Source organism: Acinonyx jubatus, chromosome C1 (assembly GCF_027475565.1).
Source record: "Acinonyx jubatus isolate Ajub_Pintada_27869175 chromosome C1, VMU_Ajub_asm_v1.0, whole genome shotgun sequence".
NCBI classification, from domain to species: domain Eukaryota; kingdom Metazoa; phylum Chordata; class Mammalia; order Carnivora; family Felidae; genus Acinonyx; species Acinonyx jubatus.
The window spans coordinates 79,600,112-79,622,711 of NC_069381.1; the positions used below are offsets into that span (position 1 = coordinate 79,600,112).

Here is a 22,600-nt window from a genome sequence, read left to right on the forward strand (position 1 = left end):
GAAGGAAAACATTAGAATTCTGACTACTATTGCATTATGAATTTTGTAAAACTGAAAATCTTTCCTTAAAAAAAAAGATTTTATTTTAAGTAATCTCTACACCCAAATTGGGGCTCAAACCCACAACTCTGAGATCAAGAGTCGCATGCTGTACCTACTGGGCCAACCAAGGGACCTGGAAAAGTGAACATCTTTGTAAAAGATTAAACATCAGAAACCTGTTTCTGTATTTATTCCTGTCATATTTAACATCTATGGATATGAGTAGAGGGCATAACAGGTTTTACTTAGTGACCAGAACAACAACTGTTTGGGATATCTCTTCTATTTGTCTCTGCCCCACATGATATTTATACTCTTTAATAAGTTTATTACATTTACTCTAAAACAAGAGTTCAATCAACAACCTAGCAGAATGCGAAGTGCGAAAGGGTTGACGTGCCCTTCAATGTCAGCAAGTTACTTAATTCGGGCTTTCTGTTAACTTTTTCCCTAATCAAGGTAAAACCCACATTTAGAATATTATAGAAACCCACGTTTACATACTAAAGACAATTTGGAAAGTTAAAAGAATACTTGCGCGCGTGTGTGTGTGTGTAAGTACAAAAATGTTTACTGCAGTATTCAGTGAAAAATTGAAAAACTGCTGAAAACTGCAACACGGAAATGGTACATCAATACCACAAGCCACTATGCAATCATTAAAAAGTGTAAGGTAGACCTATATGTACCAACATGGACAGCCATCAAGGTATAGAGTTAAATGCAAAAACACTGAAAACAATAGATAGGTTTGATTTATGAACTAGCCATCCCCTGCCCCCAACCCATTTATGTAGCTATGTGTGTATGTGTACATGTAATTCATAGTATTTTCTTACAGTAAATGTACAAGAGAGAAAAAGTCATACCAGCAGGTATAACTCGAGCTTGCAGTGTTTATTTCTAGAGAGTGGGACTGGGGCAGGAACAGGGAGCTCCTACTTTTTATTTTACATAAAGTTAAGTAAAGAAGTTCTTTACTGTCCAAAGTTTTTAAATTAAGAAATTAAAAAATGGGGGGGGGGGGCGGTGCCTGGGTGGCTCAGTGGGTTAAGCATCCGACTTCGGCTCAGGTCATTATCTCGCCATTGGTGAGCTCGAGCCCTGCATCAGGCTCTGTGCTGACAGCTCAGAGCCTGGAGCCTACATCAGATTGTGGATTGTGTGTCTCCCTCTCTCTCTGCCCCTCCCCTGCTCGCACTCTCTCCCCCTTCTCTCTGTCTCAAAACTAAATAAACATTAAAAAAAAAAAAAGAAAACTATAGGAAAGAAAATTTGGAGAGAAAAGAGTAAAGAAACAGAAAATAATCACTTACAATCCTGCCTCGGTTGATTGTGGGGCAAATTTAATAAGGATTTGCTGAAATTTACACATAAGTATAGTGTCTTATACAGAATGGGCACTCATTTAATATTTTTTGAATAAATGAACAAATAATCTTTCTTGGTAAAACAGTATAAGCTTATTTATAGAGCAGTGGGAAATCTTGTTAAATGACCCCAAAGTAAAGCTGGCTTCAAATCAGTTTTCAGCACCTTCTGTTATTTTATGTAAGAAAAATGCCTACTCTGTAATTTTTACATGTATTTTGAAAATGTTTTATTCAAGTGTTGCTGAGCTTTTTTCTTTAATGATATGATCTAAAAGGGCTAACTCATGCTCTAATAGAAGTTGCTCCGAGTAATGGTTGTCAAGAAAGGCAGTTAACAGATAAGGCTCAGACACAGAAGCAAACGGAAGGATGAACCAAAATCCACCGTGCAATGCCCTGAGCCTCGTTTCCTTCCACATCTCGCAGGGGTGGGCGTCCCTGGTGAAACAAAGGCCAGTGTGGGGACACTGTTGCTCTCCAGGAGGAAAGCTCTGGTTTGATTTTTCACCTCCCTTCATATAACACAGCTCTAGTAATTGGTTCTACTTGGGAAAGTTACCATCCAATCTTTCTGAAAGATATTACTTTAGCTACACTTTACTTTAGAACTAATCCCAGTGGAAATTACATTTCCTTTAGAAGGCTTTTTGAGATATTTTTTTCATAGAAGTCATTTCACAGCTAAACATTTGTTTCCTTGTTTGTTTGTTTGTTTTGGCTTAGCTTTTGCTCATCTTTCTAATCTCAGTTGCGTCATTCCAGTAGGATTGAGATGTTTCTCCCAAGGAAACCCCGTTTCTCTTTAAATGCCAACCATGCAGAGAAACATAAGCTACGAGTAGAGTTAAAAAGTACGCCACAAGTAATTATTTCTCTTTACTCCTGTGTAATTATAAATATGGTGAATTGCACGCCTTAAGATTTTAAATACCATTTTAAAAATTACACTCAATCAAAGGAATCAGGAGAAATTTGAATGAAGTTTCTGCAACAAAAATAGGTCATCCCTACCATTTCATTAGCAAAATTACATTAATTTAAAATTTAGCTTAAAAATTTGCTGTATGATTAACAACTGGTAATCTGTATCTCCTGATTTCTGAGAAGGAAGGTCTATCTGTTTTTGGAAGAGCAGTCTTGTGTTGCAAATGTGGGCTTTGGCTTCTCACCAGAACCAAGTGTGAATCGATGCACTTTTATTCCTAAAGAGCTCTGAGCGATGTGAATGAGACACCTTGCCCAGGCACAGAGTGCAATTACTGTTAATGCTTTCAAATGGTGCAGATTTTCTGCTTCACTTAAAAAGGCTGAAAATCAAACTATAAAGGGAGAGTCAAAGTCTTTAACCACAAGAATATTATCTGTAGCTAGGAAATTGCAGTTGGTACAGTTATATCAGAAAAAAAAAAGCAAATTGGGTGAGCGGGGGTTGCTATTTATACAAACAGCCCACAGCAGACATCAACACAGAGAACGCAATAAAACTCCAACTTTGATTAGAAAATTAATGTGGCTTTGGTTCTGGCAAGACGGCAATATAAACTAACCTGAAAACCCTCCTTCTGTAAGCAGATTAAAATGCTATAATAAATGTAACAAAATATGGTTTTATCTGAAGTAGAAAGAAGGGAAATCCCTACTTGCCAGACATAAGAAAAAAATGAGAAAGGAGAGGCAGCCTTTGACACAGAGGCCTGGGAGGAAGATATAACTATGCCAGTGACCCTGGGTTGGGCTCTGAGGACCCCCGTCCTGTGTTTGGGGGGAGAGGCCACAAAGAAACAACAAACTGAGAGCTGATACTTGTAGGGTAATAACAGCTTCCTATATTTGAAAGTTAGAGTACCCTGGGGCTCAGTTCTTAGTCTTCCACTAATTTCTAACTATACTCAATCCCTTGGTGATCTCATCCAGTTTCTTCTTTTAAGTTCCATCATGTAAACACCGAAGAGTCCAAAATTCACATTCAGTCAGACCGGAGCTCTCTCCTGAACTTTGCGTTCACAGATCAAACTGCATAGTCAACATCTTTGCATGTATATTTAAAGACATAGCACACTTGGTCCTCCTGCTCCCTCATGCAATCCTCTTTGCTTTTTTCTGATAGTTTGGGCCAAAAATCTAGATGTCATCCTCTACTTATCTCTTCCCCACACCCACACACATCGTATCTGCCTATAGACAAAATTTATCTCTACCTTCAAAATTTATCCAGAATCTGACCACTTCGCATCACATCCATTTTTGCCATTCTTGTCCAAACCACACTGCTCTCTCACAGGATTACTGCTAAGGCCTCCAAACTCCTTTCCTTGCTTCTGCCCTTCTCCTCTTTAGTTTAGTCAGCAGCCAAAATGATCCTACTAAAATATAAATCAGGGGCGCCTAAACAACATGCTACAAACCACCAATGAGTCAACGAAGAAATCAAAGAAATAAATAAATCAATACATGGAGACAAATGAAACTGGAAACATAATGGTCCAGAAATCTTTGGGACACAGCAAAAGAAGCTCTGTGAGAAAAATTCATAGCAATACAGGCCTACCACAAGAAACAAGAAAAATCTCAAGCAAGCAAACCTTACACCTAAAGGAATTAGGAAAAAAAAACCAAACAAAACCCAAAGTTAATAAAAGGTAGGAAATAATAAAGATCTGAGTGGAAATAAGTGAAACAGAGACTTTAAAAAAGCAATAGAAAAGATCAATGAAACCAAGAGCTGGTTCTTGGCAAAGATAAGCAAAATTGATAAAACTGTAGCCAGACTCATCAAGAAAAAAAGAGAAAGGACCCAAGTAAATAAATCAGAAATGAAAGAGAAGTAACAACCAACACCACAGAAATATAAAGGATTGTAAGAGACTTCTCTGAAAAATTACATACCAACAAATTAGACAACCTAGAAGAAATGGATAAATTCTTAGAAAAAGATAATCTTCCAAAATTGAATCAGGACAAAATCTGAACAGAATGATTACTAGTAACAAAATTAAGTCAGTAATCCAAAAAACTCCCCCAAAACAAAAGTCCAGGACCAGATAGATATACAGAATTCCTCTTAAACTATTCCAAAATATAGAAGAGGAAGGAAAGCTTTCACATACATTCTATAAGGCCAGCATTACCCTGATACCAAAACCAGACAAAGACACCACAAGGAAATAAAAAACCCACAGGCCGATATCTCTGATGAACATAGATGCAAAAATCCTCAACAAAACGTCAGCAAACCACACTCAACAATATGTTAAAAGGATTATTCACCACCACCAAGTGGGATTTATTCCAGGGGTGCAAGAATGGTTCAATATTCACAAATCAATCAATGTGATACACATATCAAACAAAATGAAGGATAAAAATCATGATCATTTCAGATGCAGAGAAAGCATTTGACAAAATTCAACATCCATTCGTGATAAAAACTCTCAACAAAGTGAAGTATAATAAAGGCCATATATGAAAACACAGCTGACACCATACTCAATGGTAAAAAACTGAGAGCTTTTCCCCTTATATCAGGAGCAAGACAAGCATATCCACTCTTACCACTTCTTGCAACATAGTACTGGAAGACCTAGTCACAGCAATCAGACAAGAAAAAGAAATAAAAGGCATACAAATTGGTAAGAAAGAAGTTAAACTGTCATTATTTACAGATGACATGATACTATATGCATAGAAGACTTTATAGACTCCACCCAAAAACTAACATAATAATTGGATTCAGTAAAGTTGCAGGGGATAGAATTAATATACAGAGATTGGATTGCATTCCTATACACTTAACAAAGTAATAGAAAGAGAAATTAAGAAAACAATTCATTTACAACCGCACCAAAGGAAATAAAATGCCTATGAATAAACTTAGCCAAACAGGTGAAAGATCTGATCTCTGAAAATTATAAAGCACTGATAAAAGAAACTGAAGACAACACAAACAAATGGAAAGACATGCCACAATCATGGATTGGAATAACATTCAAAATAATCTATACATTCACTGCAACTCCTATCAAAATACCAACAGCACTGTTGACAGAACTGTAACAAATGATCCTAAAATTTGTACGAAACCACAGAAGACCCTGAACAGTCAAAGCAATCTTGAGAAAGAAGAACAAAGCTGGAAACATCACAGTTTCAGATTTCAAGATATACTACAAAGCTATAGTATAAAAAAAGTATGCTACTGGCACAAATACAGACTCATAGATTAATGTAACGGAATAGAGAATCCAGAAATAAACCTATGCTTATACGGTCAGTTAATCTATTGACAAGGGAGGAAAGAATATACAGTGAGGTGCTGGAAAATGGTGCTGGAAAAATTGAACAGCTATATGCAAAACAACAAAACTAGACCACTTTCTAACACCATACCTTAAAAAAAAAAAACAAAAAACTTAAAATGAATTAAAGGTGAGACAGGAAACCATAATACTCCTAGAATAAAGCACCGGCAATAATTTCTTGGATATCTACCATAGAAACATTTTTCTAGATATGCTTCCTAAGGCAAGGGAAACAAAAGCAAGAATAAAATATTGGGATTACATAAAAATAACAAGTTTTTGCACAGCAAAGGAAACCATCAACAAAACAAAAGGCAACCAAATGAATGGGAGAAGATATATGCAAATGATATATTCAATGGAAGGTTAATATTCCCCATATATAAACAGCTTATACAACTCAACACCAAAAAAACAAATAACCTGATTAAAAATGGACAAAAGACCTGAACAGATGTTTTTCCAAATAAGACATGCAGATAGCCAATATATACATGAAAAGATGTTCAACATCACTAATTATCAGAGAAATGCAAATCAAAGCCACAATGAAATATCTCCTTATCCCTGTCAGAATGCCTTGAATCAAAAAGGTAAGGAATAACAATGGTTGGTGAAGATGTGGAGAAAAAGGAACTCTTGTGCACTGTTGGTGGGAATGTAAATTGGCACAGCAACTGTGGAAAACTATATGACGATTCCTCAAAATATTATAACTAGAAATACCATATGATTCAATGATTCCACTCTTGGGAATTTGCCCAAAGAAAACAAAAACACTAATTCAAAAAGATATACGCACCCCTATGTTTATCGCAGCATTATTTACAATAACCAAGATATGGAAGTAACCCAGTGTCCACTGACAGATTAATGGGTAAAGAAGATTTATACACATGGATTATCAACTATAAAAAGGAGGAGATCGTGCCATTTGTGGCAACATGCACGGACCTAGAGAGTATTATGCTAAGTGAAATGAGTTTCTTTTTCTTTTTTTTTTTTTTTGAAGAGAGTCAATCTTTTATATATGTGTTTAATTTTAAGTGAGCAAAAATCTTTATAGCATTGGACAAAAAGGAAATTCAGTTCTTTACTAGAATGGCACTACAAACTCCCTTTTGCATCATAATAATCAAAGAACAGTTGCTTTTTTTTTTTTAATTTTAATGTTTATTTATTTTTGACAGAGAGAGAGAGAGAGAGCATGAGCGGCGGAGGGGCAGAGAGAGAGGGAGACACAGAATCCGAAGCAGGCTCCAGGCTCTGAGCTGTCAGCACAGAGCCCGACGCGGGGCTCAAACTCACAGACCGTGAGATCATGACCCGAGATGAAGTCGGACACTCAACTGACTGAGCCACACAGGCACCCCAAAGTGCGGTTGCTTTTTAAATTTTGTAGAACATGGGGCGCCTGGGTCGAAGCGGCCGACTTCGGCTCAGGTCATGATCTCGCGGTCCGTGAGTTCGAGCCCCGCCTCAGGCTCTGTGCTGACAGCTCAGAGCCTGGAGCCTGTTTCAGATTCTGTGTCTCCCTCTCTCTGACCCTCCCCCGTTCATGCTCTGTCTCTCTCTGTCTCAAAAATAAATAAACGTTAAAAAAAAAATTAAATTTTGTAGAACTTGTTTATAAAAATACCTAGCCCTGGTGTGTGGGGCTATGATTTCCCTTACATGTGGAATCTAAAAACAAAGGAATAAACAAAAAACAGAAACAAACCCATAAACAGAGAACAAACTGACGGTTGCCAGAGGGAGGGAACACAGCTGGGAGGATGGGCAAAATAGGTAAAAGCCAGTGGGAGATACAGGCTTTCAGTTATGGAATGAATAAGTCATGGGAATAAAAGGTACAGTATAGGGAATATAGTCAATAGTACTATAAAAACGTTTTATTGTAACAGATGGCAGCTACACTTGTGGTGAACGCAGCATAACATACAACCTTGTCAAATCACTATGCTGTACACCTGAAAGTAATGTAACAGTGTGTGTCCACTACACTTCAACTAAAGAAAAAGTAAAAATAATAACAATAAAAATAAAAATAAAAGATCACATCGCTCCTCTACCTAAAGCTTCCCAATTGCTCCCCATTTCACACACAGGGAAAAAAATTCTAAGACTAAAAATGGACAACATGGCCTTAAAAAAATCTGATCCCAACATGCCACCTTGATGTCTATGGGCTCATAATCTGTTCAGCTCTTCCTCACTTACTTGGCTTTGGCCAATTTGACCTCTTTGTTATTTCAAGAACATGCCAGGTATAGCCCCACCTCAAGATCTTCTTTGCAGTTATTGTTTTCTCCAAGAATTCTCTTTCCCCAGATGGCTTTATACTTCACCTCCCTCAGGTCTTTGTTCAAATGCCACCTTTCATGGCCACTCTAACCTAAAATTGCAACCTCCCAAACCTAAAATTTAACCCCCCAATATTCCCTATTTCCTTGCCTTGCTTTTTCTCCTTAGCATTTATCACTAACACATTACAAATTTTACTTGATTATCTTGTTTATTGTTTCCCCATTGGAATGCAGCCACCATGAGGGCAGAGATTCTTGCATGTTTTATTTACTACTATATCACTAGCACGCAGTAGGTGTTCAATAAGAATCTGTTAAATAAATGAATGAATACTAAATATATATTTATGAAGGAAAAAAATTCAACCTAGAATTCCAAATGCAGTATGCAATCAAAGGAAGATCAAAACCAAAATATATTCTCAGGAAAACAAAAAACACGGAAAGAATAAATCACTTAACAGACCTTCCATGAAAGAATTAATAAAAGATATACTCTGGAAAAAAGACATTTGATCCAAAAGGAAGGCGTAGAAAGAATAAGCAAAGAAAATGCTATATAAATCTAAATAAGCACTGACTGTATAAAATAATAGTAATAAGTAATTTGGGTGGTATAAAAACAAGGTAGAACCAAAACACTAAACAATAGTATGTAAGATGGGAAGGGGTGCTTACACTTAAAACATTCTAGGGGCGCCTCAGTCAGTTAAGCATCTGATTTCGGCTCAGGTCATGATCTTGCTATCTGTGAGTTCGAGACCCACGTCAGGCTCTATGCTGACAGCTCAGAGCCTGGGGCCTGCTTTGGATTCTGTGTCTCCCTCTCTCTCTCTCTGCAACTGCCCCGCTCACACTCTGTCTCTCTCTCTCTCTCTCTCTCTCTCAAAAATAAACATTAAAAAAAATTTGTTTTAATTCTAAAAGCCTTGTTTTTCAGGAGGAGGATGGAGATATTAAGTTTTTGACTTTGAGTTAGGTATCCATGTAGACATTTAAGAATAATGTCTTGGGAGAATAGAATAATTTCCATTCCAGGGGAAGGAAAAAAGGGAATATAAAGAAAGCTAATTAATCCAAACAGAAGATAGGAAGGGAGGATGAAAAGAGTCAAAAGTCTTTCGGTAAGTAGAAAGAATCAAATAAAATAGTAGAAATAAATTTAATACATTAATAATCACAATAAATGTACAGGTACCAAACAAGCTACTTCAAAACCAAAAATCATTGTCTTTTAATTTTAAAAAGTGTTATATGTCATTTATAAAAGACACACCTAAAACACAACATATCAATAAGTAAAAATAAAGAGATGGATAAAGATATACCACGTGAACACTGTAGCACAGATTACAAAAGTGGCAGGAGAATATTATGAAAATAATTATGTTAACACATTTGTAAACTCATAAAAAATGGACATATTCCCAGAAAAATATCTTAGCAACATTGTCTTAAGAACAAACAGAAAGTCTGAGGAGTCTATAACTACAACAAAAAGAACACATCAGGGCTAGGTATTTTTATAGACAAGTTCTACAAAATTTAAAAAGCAACTGCGCTTTGATTATTATGATGCAAAAATGAGTTTGTAGTGCCATTCTAGTAAAGAACTGAATTTCTTTTTTGTTCAATGCTATAAAGAGCTTTGCTCAGGGCACCTGGGTGGCTCAGTTGGTTAAGCGTCCGACTTCAGCTCAGGTCACGATCTTACAGTCTGTGAGTTCGAGCCCTGCGTCGGGCTCTGTGCTGACAGCCCAGAGCCTGGAGCCTGCTTCAGATTCTGTGTCTCCCTCTCTCTCTGCCCCTTCCCCACTCATGCTCTGTCTCTGTCTCAAAAATAAATAAAAACATTAAAAAAAAAAAAGATCTTTGCTCACTTAAAATAAGCAAATATATAAAAGATTGACTCTGTTCAAAAAAAAAAAAAAAAGAAAGAGCAACTGATATTTACCCAAATTTCTCCACAGAACAAAAAGCTGTATACTCACATAATGAGATTAGTTTAACCTTGATACTTAGGAACAGCACAAGAAAGGACAAGTACAGGGGAATCCTATTCATGAACATTAATGAAAAAACCCTACAAATATATTTGTAAACAAAATCCAGCAATGTGTTAAAATATAACTCGCTATGAACAAACTGGGTTTATTCCAAGAATACCACAATAGTTTATACCATGTAACTGCCCATGAAAACAGATAAAATGGTTAAAACAATATGATTATTTGAGATGAAGAAAAGACATTTGATAAAAATCAACTAAATATGATTTAAAATTAAACTCTTGGAAAAATTTTAAAATCAGAAAGAATATAAGGATCACCAGTACATTGCTTCTATTAGTTATTGTTCTGGAGAGTCTAACAACAAAATGAGAAAAAGAAAGAAAAGGTGTAAAGATTAGAAAGAATCACAATTGTTACTATTTGCAGATGATATTATTTTGATAACATAAAAGTGTACTTAACATAATATGATATGTTGATAACATAAAAGTGTACAAATTATTGGAATTAATTAGAATGTAGCAAGGTGGTTCTTACAAGATCACTATACTCCAATCAATTATATTTCTATATACTGAAACACAGGAAAGATCATTAAAAGGTATATCACTTACAATGATAATGAGACAATACAAGGTACGTAGAAATAAAAACAACAAAAAATATGCAAAACTCTTGTGATGAAAATTAAAAATGTTACTGAAAAGCATTAAAGGAAACCTAAATAATGGAGAGATGGATGATGTCCCGGGACAGGAAGATACCATCACGTAGATTTAAGTTCTCTTCAAACTGATGCATGGATTCAATTCAATTCATACAAAAATTTTAGTATGTTTCTTTGTGAACTTGCCAAAGCTAACTCAAAAACCCATGTGAAAAAGAAAGAACCCCTAAAATACTCCTGAAGAGTAAGACTACGGGAGCTTGATATTAGCAGCAGACAAACCAGTTAACAAAGAAGAAAGCTCACACACAGATCTATACATATGCAGCAACTTGATATAACAGGGGTAGCACTGCACATTAGTGAAAAAAGGAGCATTCAGTAAATGGTGCTGAGCCAGTACTCGTAACTACTGTACTAGACAGTGCAGATCTAGACTGTTCAATATTCTTGGCTAATAAGGGCTCTGCCAGCAAATGTATTGATCACTACTGATTTCTTCACCAAGACTCCCTCTTCCCAGTCTTGTGAGCCCCATGGAAGATACACAATGGATAGCTGTCTGTGGGGGAGGTGGGGGTTGCAAGTACATCCCCCCCCTTAATCTGTAGTGAAAACAAGAGAAGAGGAAGTGGATTCCTCCCCTTATCAAGTCTTGGTGGGAAGGTGTCTCTCCACCTGCCCTCTCCTCTAAGTGTGGCACATGGGGTGGCCAGCAGAAAGGACAACAGGCATGTTCATGCTATCACCTTCAGTGGCTCTCCTCTGCATTTTTGCAGAAACTCTTCCCAGCTTCAGATTCATAAGTATAAAACCTTTTAGGAATGAGACAGTATTTCTTTTCTAAGGAGACTTGCATTGCCCCAGCAGTAAATTAACTGATGGAAGGAGGTAGTCTAACAGAAATGCTTAGTCCTACAGTGGTGGTACCACTTTGATAGTAAGAAAAAATAACGGCACTTTAAAAATTCAAAATCTTTGGCTTTTGTATTAAGGTGAATCAAATCTTGTTTGGACCTAGATGATATTATGTTAAGTAAAATAAGTCAGACAGAGAAAGACAAGTGCCATATGATTTCACTTAGAATGGAATCTAAAAAGCAAAAGAAACAAAGCAGAAACAGACCCATATAAACAGAGAACAAACTGGTGGCTGCCAGAGGTGAAAGGGCGAGGGAATGGGCAAAATGGGTGAAGGAGAATGGGAAGTACAGGCTTCCAGTTATGGAATGAGTAAGTCACAGGGATGAAAGGCGCAGCATAGGGAATAGAGTCAGTGGTACTGTGACAGTTTTGCATGGTGACAGATGGCAGCTATACTTGTGGTGAGCACAGCATAACATATAGAGTTATCAAATCACTATGTTTACACCTGAAACTAACGTAACACTGTGTGTCAACTAGACTTAAATTAAAAAATAAATAAAATAAAGTGAATGACACCCAACTTATTGGGCTCTAAAGTGTCTACAACAACGTTCCAAATGTTTCATTAAACCATGAAATTCAGCAAGTAAACAATCCATATGCTGATGGACCTGGAGGGAAATATTCAGTATATATACTGAATTAAAACTAGAGCCTCCAATTGGATGCAACTTTAGAAAGAAGAAAATAATACATACACTAATAATTGGGTAAAAAGCTACCTGTTCCTTATGTTGAAAACAAGAATTTGTAATTTTTTTAATTTTATATTTTTAAGTAAACTTTATCACTGCCGTAATATAATACTATATTCCTCTTCTGCAAAAAATCACCATCATATTCTCCAAATTCTCTACCAATTCTAACATACACTATGATTCAATGACATTTTTAAGTCTCTGATGCTGCGAATAAACCCTGAAGCATTCTTTTCTAACTTAGTTTTTTGGGTTGGAAAAGAGTACACAAAAGAGGCCTATGAAGAAAAAGTTTCAGAGAAGACACGTTTAGGTAAGCGACACGTATTAGGCAGGACCTTACTTCTACTTCTCGGTCTCACTTTTCTCATTTGTGAAATAAGGATCTCGTTATCTGTCTCACACATTACTAAGAGGGTCAATAACTAGCACACAGGGATGAGTAGTGTCCCCCCTCAAATTCCTGTCCAGCTGGGATCTGTCAACGTGACCTTATTTGGAAACAGGTCTTGTAGATGGATCAAGTTAAGATGAGGTCATAGCGAATTAGGGTGGGCCATACATCCAATGACTGGTGTCTTTATGAGAAGGGAATGTGAAGACAGAGACACAGAAATGGCCCTATGACAATGGAGGCAGAGATTAAAATGATGCTGCTACAAGCCAAGGAACACCAAGGACTGCTGGCAACCATGAGAAGTGAGGAAGATTCTCTCCCCTTCAGAGAGAACACGGCCCAGCAGACTCCTTGACTGCAGACTTGTAGCCTGAACACTCAGAATGTGGTACTCTGTTACAGCAGACCACAAGAAACAAATACAGCATTGATGCCTAAAACAGAAATGAAGCATTTGGCTCATCTCCCACATAGAAAAAACATACCATACGTTTTGTTAGGGCTCAAGTCACAGCAGGCAGATTCTAATGTTGTTTGACATGGACTCTCCAAGAACACATTTCCAGTGTTTTAGTTAGGGATCATGTTTACAAGTGACTAATACTCAACTGGAGTTTAAAAGGCCTGGGAATGGAGTGGAGTGGGGTGGGGAGGTGAGAGAGGGATTTGAGGGGGAGTGAGAGAGGGGTGATATTAGTGGATCCTGATTTTCCCATGCAGATGCAGCTGGGCGTCTGAAGTTACTAAAGGCAGGACTCACCATCTGGTTTCTTATTTTATTCTTCCTGTGCATTAATTTCCTTCTTTCCTCCAACTGTAGTCTGTCTTTACCCACCACATGAAAACATGACTGCCAGCAGCTCCCAAGTCTTAGCTTTCACAAAGTTTGCCCCCAAAGAAAGACTGTCTCCATTTTCTGGGTCCCCAAGTCCAAAATGCCCAGTGAAACACTTTGAGGGGCCTGAGCGGGGTCAGCTTCCACTCCTGAACCACCTGCTGCCACCCCATGGCTGGGAGGGCACCAGAGGAGGGATGGATGGAGACAATCTACACAAGCACTAGCTCCAGTTTCCTTCATGATAAAGCACAGTTTCACTTGGGTTCTTTTACCCCAAATTCTCACTAAAATGCTAAAGCGAGCAGCCAGAGGTACAGAAGTAATTGTAAAGGCAGATACAAAGTCAATTTGAAGACAAAGAAGTTGTCATAGATAAATCATCGAGAAATGCAGGACCTTGATAAAGAACTTTTAGTGAAGAGCCAATAAGCACATCAACTGGATGTCTTATGTAAGTTTAAATAAAACAATTTTCACAGCTGGACTTAACTGAAAAATAATTTCCTTCCTTTACAAGAATAAAAAAGAATATAACAAATTAAGCTACCACTCGAAGATACACTTTAAAGGAAGTCTTATCTTTTGGTAGTAGAGGAAATACATTTCATCAGCAATAAACATTTGACTGCCCTGTAAGGGCAGGGCACTGAGGTGCCACAAGATTGTTTCCAGAGATAATTAAACTCAATATATGACTTTTAACTTTCTTAGAAATAGAAATGATCACTTACCATGGTACTGGGGTCTCTATCAGCTCGATTTCGTTCAAAAGAATTTATTTTATGGGCACTCATTTCATCAGTATCAGCAATGATATAATGTCTGGGAGAGTAAGCATTGGACAGGTGCTCAAGCAGCCTCAGGATCTCAGTGGTGTGCCCACCTGGAAAAAATATTGAAAGGCCTAAGATTAAAAATCCCACAATGTGGGGGCACCTGGGTGGCTCAGTTAGTTAAGCGTCCGACTTTGGCTCAGGTTATGATCTCCCTGTTCATGGGTTCCAGCCCCACATCGGGCTCTGTGTTGACAGCTCAGAGCCTGGAGCCTACTTCAGATTCTTTGTCTCCCCCTCTCTCTACCCCTCCCCTGCTTGCACTCTGTCTCTCTGTGTCTCTCTCTCTTTCAAAAATAAATTTAAAAAAAATTTTTAAAAATTAAAAATGCCACAATGTGGTTATTAGAGGGGAGGCAGGTGGGGGGATGAATTAAATAGGTGATGGGGATTAAGCAGTGTACTTGTTGTGATGAGCACTGGATGAGCACTGGAAGTGTTGAATGTACATTGTACTTTACACCTGAAACTGATATTACGCTGTGTTAACTAACTGGAATTGAAATAAACATTGAAAAGAAGAAAGAAATGCCCAACGGACATATCCATTTGGCTCTGCTATACTAATGTTATGTTTTATGTATTCCTCAAAAGACAAAAGCAACATCTGGAAACAATAATCGATGCCCTTGTATAAATACTACTTTTATATGGGGGAAGAGGATAATAAAAGTAAAACAATAAAATTGGCACTAGCAGTAGGTGCTAAGGAGGCACAAAGAAGTAGAAGACACAACTCCTGTTATCAAGAAGCCTGGTACGAGGGGAAAGAATGCACACAGACATGTAAAGAGTGATGCAAGACAGCATGAAAAATTTAAATGAGGGCAGAGGGGAGGCAAGCAAATGGTTATGAAAACAACCTTGTAAGAGTAGGGGAGATCCCTGATAAAGCTGAAGCCGAAGCTAATGGACACAGAGCAGCTAATGGACACAGGAGGCCACTGGGTGGGATCATTAGGACATGAGATGGCAAAATCTGAGATGTGGGCTCAAGGAATGGGGGAAATACTGGGGAGAAGGACGAGAGTGAAAGCAGATCAGGAAAGTAGGTTGAAAAATGGAAAAACTGTCACTGAAGGTTTCTGGGCTGCGAAGTAATGTCAGGGGGGCATGAGCACTGACCCGCAGGGCTCGGGGATTCCTAAGGAAGACTTCTGTTCATCACTGTAACCCCAGCTCCTAAGAGAAGTCTCAGCACACTGCAGGCCATCAAATATTTACCAGTTTTACCAAACAATGGTTCAAAGTTTGAAACTGTACAATCTCCAACATTTTAATGCTTTAATTTCAAAACCATGAATTCAAAAATCGACTGTGTACATTGAGGTTTCCTTCATGAAAAAAAAACACAAAAGCACATCAATCTATCGCATTAACTATGCAGCATTTTTAAGCAAAGCAATCAAACTCCTTCTCAACGAGCCCTATCATACCCATTTAGTTTCATTTCACAATCTCTCAGCCTCAGCCAGGTTGATGTCCTTAACATTCTCTCTATTCATCTTGTTATCTCCGCCTTGTCTCTGGTCACACTGTTCCCCCCACCTACTAAACTCTCCTCCACTGCTACTGTTGCAAGAAAGTGCTTTCGATAGTGAAACAGTGAACATATAGAACAAATTAAGCATGTGGTTTCTCCCCATACACATATTTTATTATAGTAGAAAGGGAAGGATTACTCTCTACATTGCAGAAGGGACTAGATGTAGAAATAAAATTGGCATAGATTATGTGTGAGTTTCAGGAATTAGAATCATATTTTAGCTTTGTAACTTGTCACCCATCTTTGTGTCTGGGGCATGTAATTTACACATCTGATTTATGCTCATTTTTGTATTTTTGTTTTTAGCCTTGAGAAAGTGTGGTGGTTTGCAAAGTAGGTACTTGCTTTCACAGCTGGACCAATTAAGGATAAAAAGGATAATTTCCACATTTTCCACTGCAATTAAAACTTCATTATACCTGCTTTAACAGTCTTTTCTTTTCTTAAAAGGAAACACTTACTGAATACATTCTTTGAAGATTTAACCTTGCCACCAACTGAAGTCGTTACAATGATGGGCCTTGTCTTCCATTTTACTCTTTTCTTAAGATATATTCTTTGGGAACAAAATCTTCTCAGTTCTACCTTACATAATGCTCAATGTCACTCATCATCAGGGAAATAAAAATCAAAGCCACACTGAGATACCGCCTCACACTGGTCAGAATGGCTAAAATGAACAAATCAGGAAACTACAGATGCTGGCAAGGATGTGGAGAAACGGGAACCCTCTTGCAGTGTTGGTGGGAATGCAAACTGGTGAAGCCACTCTGGAAAACAGTGTGGAGGTTCCTCAAAAAAATTACACATAGATCTACCCTGTGACCCAGCAATAGCACTACTAGGAATTTACCCAAAGGGTACAGGAGTGCTGATGCATAGGGGCACATGTACTCCAATGTTTACAGCAGCACTTTCAACAATAGCCAAATTATGGAAAGAGCCCAAATGTCCATCAATTGACGAATGGATAAAGAAGATGTGGTTTATATATATAATGGAATACTACCTGGCAACGGGAAAGAATGAAATCTGGCCATTTGCAGCAATGTGGATGACACTAGAAGGTATTATGCTGAGTGAAATAAGTCAGAGAAGGACAGGTATCATATGTTTTCACTCATATGTGGATCTTAAGAAACTTAACAGAAGACCGTGGGGGAAGGGAAGGGGAGAAAATAGTTACAGAGAGGGAGGGAGGCAAACCACAAGAGACTCTGAAATATAGAGAACAAACTGAGGGTGGACACGGGGGTGGGAGAGAGGGGAAAATGAGTGACGGGCATGGAGGAGGGCACTCGTTGGGATGAGCACTGGGTGTTGTATGTCAGCCAATTTGACAATAAATTGTATTTAAAAAAATACACCCAGAATCCAATCTCTTCTCTCCATCTCCTTTGCTCCTACCCAGCTCCAAGCCATATTACTCACATTATGACCATAGCTTCCTGGTCTGCTCCCCCAGCTTCATTTGTCTATTCAAGTGTCTACGTCCATCTATTCTCAACACAGCATCCACTGTGACCTATTAGAAAGAGTTGATCAAATGATTTACCTCCGCTCAAAACCCTCCTGTGGCTTCCCTTCTCACATGGAATAAAAGTCATCTTGTAATCTAACCCCTTAATTTGTTACCTTATGGGCCTCATCTGCTTCTACCCAGTTTTAAGTCTACTCCAGCCACTGTGGCCTCCCTGCTGTTGGACATCCTGTCATCCCCCCAAGTAGGCTTTCCCTTACAATTCTAAAATGCAATCCCCCTCCCTACCCCCTAGTATTTATCACCATATAATTTAATATGAAATCTATTTATTTCTTTTGTTTTTGTCTCCCCCTACCCTTGCTCAACCATGACATGATGGCAGGGACTTCTGTTCATTTTATTACTACTGTATCTCCAGTGCTTAGAAAACAGTAGGCACTCCTATTATCGAATGAATGGGTAGATGAGCATTTGATATTAAATCTAAAATTTGGAGATCATATGTTGTTTCAAGGAAAAGTAGTAATTTCGATTGATGTTCTTTGAATGTAAGTGGTTGATTAATAACGTTTTATGGTATCTAAAGACTACTTTTTTGGTAGTCAAGGTAAACAGTGAAAATGCCTTCCCCCTCCTCCAACATTTTGGGCATGAAGTGTTAAACTGTTCATCTAAATATAAGTGTTTCTTTGACTTGGATGATTCTTTGAGGGCCTTGACCTCTCCCTACCTTGAATGGTTTGAATGACAAGGACCATTTGCCAGAGTAATTATCAGTCTTAATTTTGGTTCTCAGTCCACCAAATCTAATACTGTCAAATGAATGGCTGTAACATCCATTCATCCATTTGTTCAAGACAGACACCTGGACATCATTCCTGAACCTTTCCTTTCCTTACTTCCTACTTTTAAACCACAAGATCTGTGATTTTTTTATCTCCTAAATCTTATTTAAATGCATATACTTCTCTCCATCCCCAAACGCATCACCCTAGTTAGGCTGTCATCATTTGTCATCTGAATTATTCACAATGTTCCTACTTGTCTCCCTACTTCAATCTTTGTCAAAACATTCCCTTGACAATGCAGGCTGAATGATCTATGTAAAAGCTTAGATTTAATTGGGTCACTCTCCACTCAAAAGTGTTTTAAAAGATCCTTTGCTACCAGGATTAACGACAGTCACCATTTACTAAATGGGGTGCCTAGGTGGCTCAGTCGGTTAAGCATCTGACTCTTGATTTGGGCTCAGGTCATGATCTCACAATCCTGAGATTGAGCTCTGACTCGGGCCCTGCGCTGAGCATGGAGGCTGCTTGAGATTCTCTTTCTCCCTCTGCCCTGCCCTGACATGCACGCTTGCTCTCTCTCTAAATTTTTTTTTAAATGCTTATTATATGCCAAGCACTTTGCTAAACCCTTTTAATACTTCCATACTTAATCTCTCTTCACCTCTTCTCATCCCATATTTTTTAAGGTGGAAACAGAAGGCTCAGTGAGGTTAAATAATTTGCCCAAGATCACCAAGTCAGTAAGTGGCAGAGATGTGACTCCACTCCAGGATTATGTCAATCTAGAACCTGTGTTCCTAACCCCTAAATGGAACAAAGCAGTGGAGTAGTGCTAATAGCTTTATAGAGCATGGTTTACAATGCTCTTCAGGATCTGCGCCTCGTTTACCTCTCCACGTTGAACTCAAAGCAACAGTGCCCTCCCACCGCCAGCCCTTGCAAGTGCTATCAACTTCTTTTCACACCCTTCCAGTCCTCAAAGCCCCAGCTCCCCTTTCCTGGTCATCTTTCAAGTCTCAGTTTAGACAGCACTTCTTCCCAGAATTTTCCGGTCTCACATTCAGATAAAGCGGTGCCCTTCCTGAAGACTTCCATAGCAGTCTGTACTTCCCAGATTACAGCAATTACCTATTTTGTTTTTTTGTTTTAGTTTTATCTAATCTCCATTCCCTTAACTGCCGTACCCTTGCACCTTTCACACTGCTTGGGACACAGTCACTACTCCACCGTAAGTAGTAGTATTAGTTCTGTTATTTCCAGAGTTTAGCATAATGCTTGGTCTCTCCTAAATCTCCACATGATTAAGCGAATAAAGTAATGAATTATACTTGAACATAGGTTTACAACATTTGCTCATACTAAAATTATTATTGTATCTGGATGCCATCTCCTAGCATTTCTAAATATACACAATATATGTGTCTCTGTCAGAACTAGACCATTTCAAATTGTAAGCGCCTACAGAGCTGGTAATCTCTGTTTTCACTGTATTACCCGATAGGACAGCTTGTTGTTCATACTGTGACACAATATTCTGAAACGTGTATTGTTCTATGGTCAGGAGATAGTTGTTTCTATCCTCATGGATTTTGTGTATTTATAAATGTGGCAATTCACTTTGCTTCATTCATCATGCAGTGTTCGTGATTTCTAAACGAAACACAACATGCCTAGATTAACAACGCAAAACAGCTTTTACTACTCAGGAAAATTGTAAGCTGGCATCATAAAGCTGCTGCGTCCCCTCCGTCCAATATACATAATATAGTAATGTAATAATTTGTTAGAAAAATATACGCTACAGGGAAGCTCAATTACAGACAAGCGTAAGTTACTCATTTGTCATTAAAAGATGCCTGGGCCGCGTCAGCAAATCAGTATTTCGCCCTGGCTGGGCTGACCGGTTCCGGTAACGCAGGGAAACTACAAATTGCAGCATGCAATGCTCCAAAAGTGCTAAGGAGACCAGAGGAGAGCGTCGCGGTGCACTCTGGGGTTTGTAGTCACCGACCCACGCCCCACTACTTACCGGACCCAGCCACCACCAAGAGACTGAGAGACTGACGGGGCACAAGGACCCGAGAATGGAGCACAACCCACAGCCGCAGTGCCAGAAGAAGCACGGCCACCGCAGCTCCCGCCGCGGCTAGAATAAGGACGCTAACCATGCGTAGCTACGACACATACGTACAGCCCCCACCCGTGCGGCCTCTGAGACGAGGTCAAAGTTCAACAAGTACGGGCGCTGTGGAGACTCAACCGGGGCGTGGCGACCCTCTTGATGGGCGGGGCTTGCCTACGCTGGGAGGAGTTCGGGGCGAGACGCGGAAGCCCCTGCCCCGAGGACTTTGATGGCTTGCCTCCCGGGTTCTGCGCTGCTGCCGTCCAAGCACAAAGTGAAATTCGGCAAGTAAAGCGCAAAAGTGTGATTTCCCCCCGTGACGAAGTCAGGCCGCCTGTGCGCCCTAAAGGCCCCAGAGCTCCCAAGTTAGGAGGTGTTCCAGCGCCACTAACTGTGAATTCCACCTGAGGCCAATGGCATATACAGCCTTTTTTCTTCTCTTTTCTCTCCTCTCCCCTTTCCTTCTTCCTCTTTTTTTTTTTTTTTTGTCTTCCTTGCTCTCTCCCTCTCTCTCTGTCTCTCTCTGCCAAGGAAAATGTTTCTGTTGCACATGCAGGCATTACTGTGCTTGCCTATAAAAGGTACCTTGGTACATAAAAGTTGAATTGAGGGCCCTCATCTGAATCTCTTTCCGAACACTCGTGTATTTAACTTTTTCTACGCATTTTCTCAGATCTCAGTGTGATCAGAGTGGCAGAGGGTGATCACCTCCAGTTATGCCATGGTCCTGAGAGGAGTGGAAGCTTAGTGGCTCAAGGTAGCAGGATAGAGAAGGCAGCGTCCTGCAATTAGTATTCAGTTACTACAAAGCCAACACCTCCCCCAGCTCCAATTTTGCTCATTTTTGTTGTCTATTTAATCCACATGGCAGCAATATAAAAACACTGAGATTACAGAAGTCCCTTCACCCCAAGTGTAATTTGCCTTCAGTCCAGTACAGATAGGTTAGATAGGACAAGTGTACAGATAAACAGGTTCTGAAAGATGAAACAGTCTGCTCAAGTGAAATAGTGGCAAATCTAGGCTTAGAAACCAGAAATCCTAACTCCTGCTTCATAGGAGTATTACATTGTGTATTCCTTTGCTAAGCTCAGACTTGCTCGATTATCACATTTGCCTAGAGCCTAGCATGTGTCTTCCCTTTTTAAAAAATTTTTTTTAAATGTTTATTTACTTATTTTGAGAGCGAGAGCAAATGAGCAAATGGGGGAAGGGCAGAGAGAGAGAATCCTTAGCAGCCTCCGTGCTGTCGGCACTCAATCATAGGAACCATGAGATCATAACGTGAGCCAAAATCAAGAGCCAGATGCATAACCAACTGAGCCACTCAGGCACCCCTAAAATGTGTCTTTTAATGTTTAGTTATTTTTGAGACAGAGGGAGATGGAGCATGAGCAGAGAAGGGGCAGAGAGAGGGGAGACACAGAATCCGAAGCAGGCTCCAGGCTCTGAAGTCTCAGCACAGAGCCTCATGTGGGGCTTGAACTCGTCAACCATGAGATCATGATCTGAGCTGAAGTCAGACACTCAACCAACTGAGCCACTCAGGTGCCCCTAGAATGTGTCTTCTAAAATGCAGTCTTTTAAGAGAGGCCTGGGATCAGGTTATTTAACCAGTGTGTCAGTTTCCCTTAGGCAAGTATGGAAAACATTTAGGGATGTGAAAGCATCATTTTCTGGCTAATGGACCTCACAGCATGGAATATTCAGTCTTCCATCAAATCGTTTTAACCCTACATCCTTACAATAAGACCAAAAAGTGATTATTATTTCCCTCTTTACAGATAAAGACGCGGATTCTATAACAATTAAATAGTTTGGGGCACGTGGGTGGCTCAGTCAGCCAAGTGTCTTGCTTTTGATTTCGGCTCAGGTCATGATCTCATGATTCCTGAGATTGAGACCTGCGTCGGGCTCTGTGCTCTTGGGATTCTCTCTCTCCCTCTCTCTCTTCCCCTCCCCAACTCGTGCTTTCTCTCTCTCAAAGTAAATTAATAAATAAACATTAAAAAAAAGTTAAATAGTTTGCCTAAGATTTCTCAGCTAGTAATAATTGTGGGCTTAGAATTCAGTGCATCAAATTTTGATGAATTCAGAATCCCTTGGGCTTATAAATACATAGTTCAAAGTCCAGAGGTAGGGCCTCTGGCACGGTGTAAAAAACAACTTAAGTATATTACAAAGGATATAGTTTTCTTTCATCTGCCCACTCTACTATTCCCAACAAGCGTTTCAACCTAAGACTCTCCCCTCATACTTAAAAGAAG

At 39.1% G+C, this 22,600-nt stretch overlaps 1 protein-coding gene across 1 annotated transcript in view; it reads right to left on the reverse strand.

The window, feature by feature from the left end:
* ALG14 (ALG14 UDP-N-acetylglucosaminyltransferase subunit) overlaps positions 1-20,486 on the reverse strand; it is a 100,523-nt gene extending 80,037 nt beyond the window's left edge. Inside the window, exons 1-2 of the mRNA XM_027058539.2 lie at positions 20,241-20,486; positions 14,290-14,441 (exon numbers count right to left, since the gene is read on the reverse strand). Coding sequence (XP_026914340.1) covers positions 14,290-14,441; positions 20,241-20,379 — 291 coding nt within the window. The 5' untranslated portion in view covers positions 20,380-20,486. The remainder of the gene's footprint in view (positions 1-14,289; positions 14,442-20,240) is intronic.
* Positions 20,487-22,600: the final 2,114 nt, after the last annotated feature.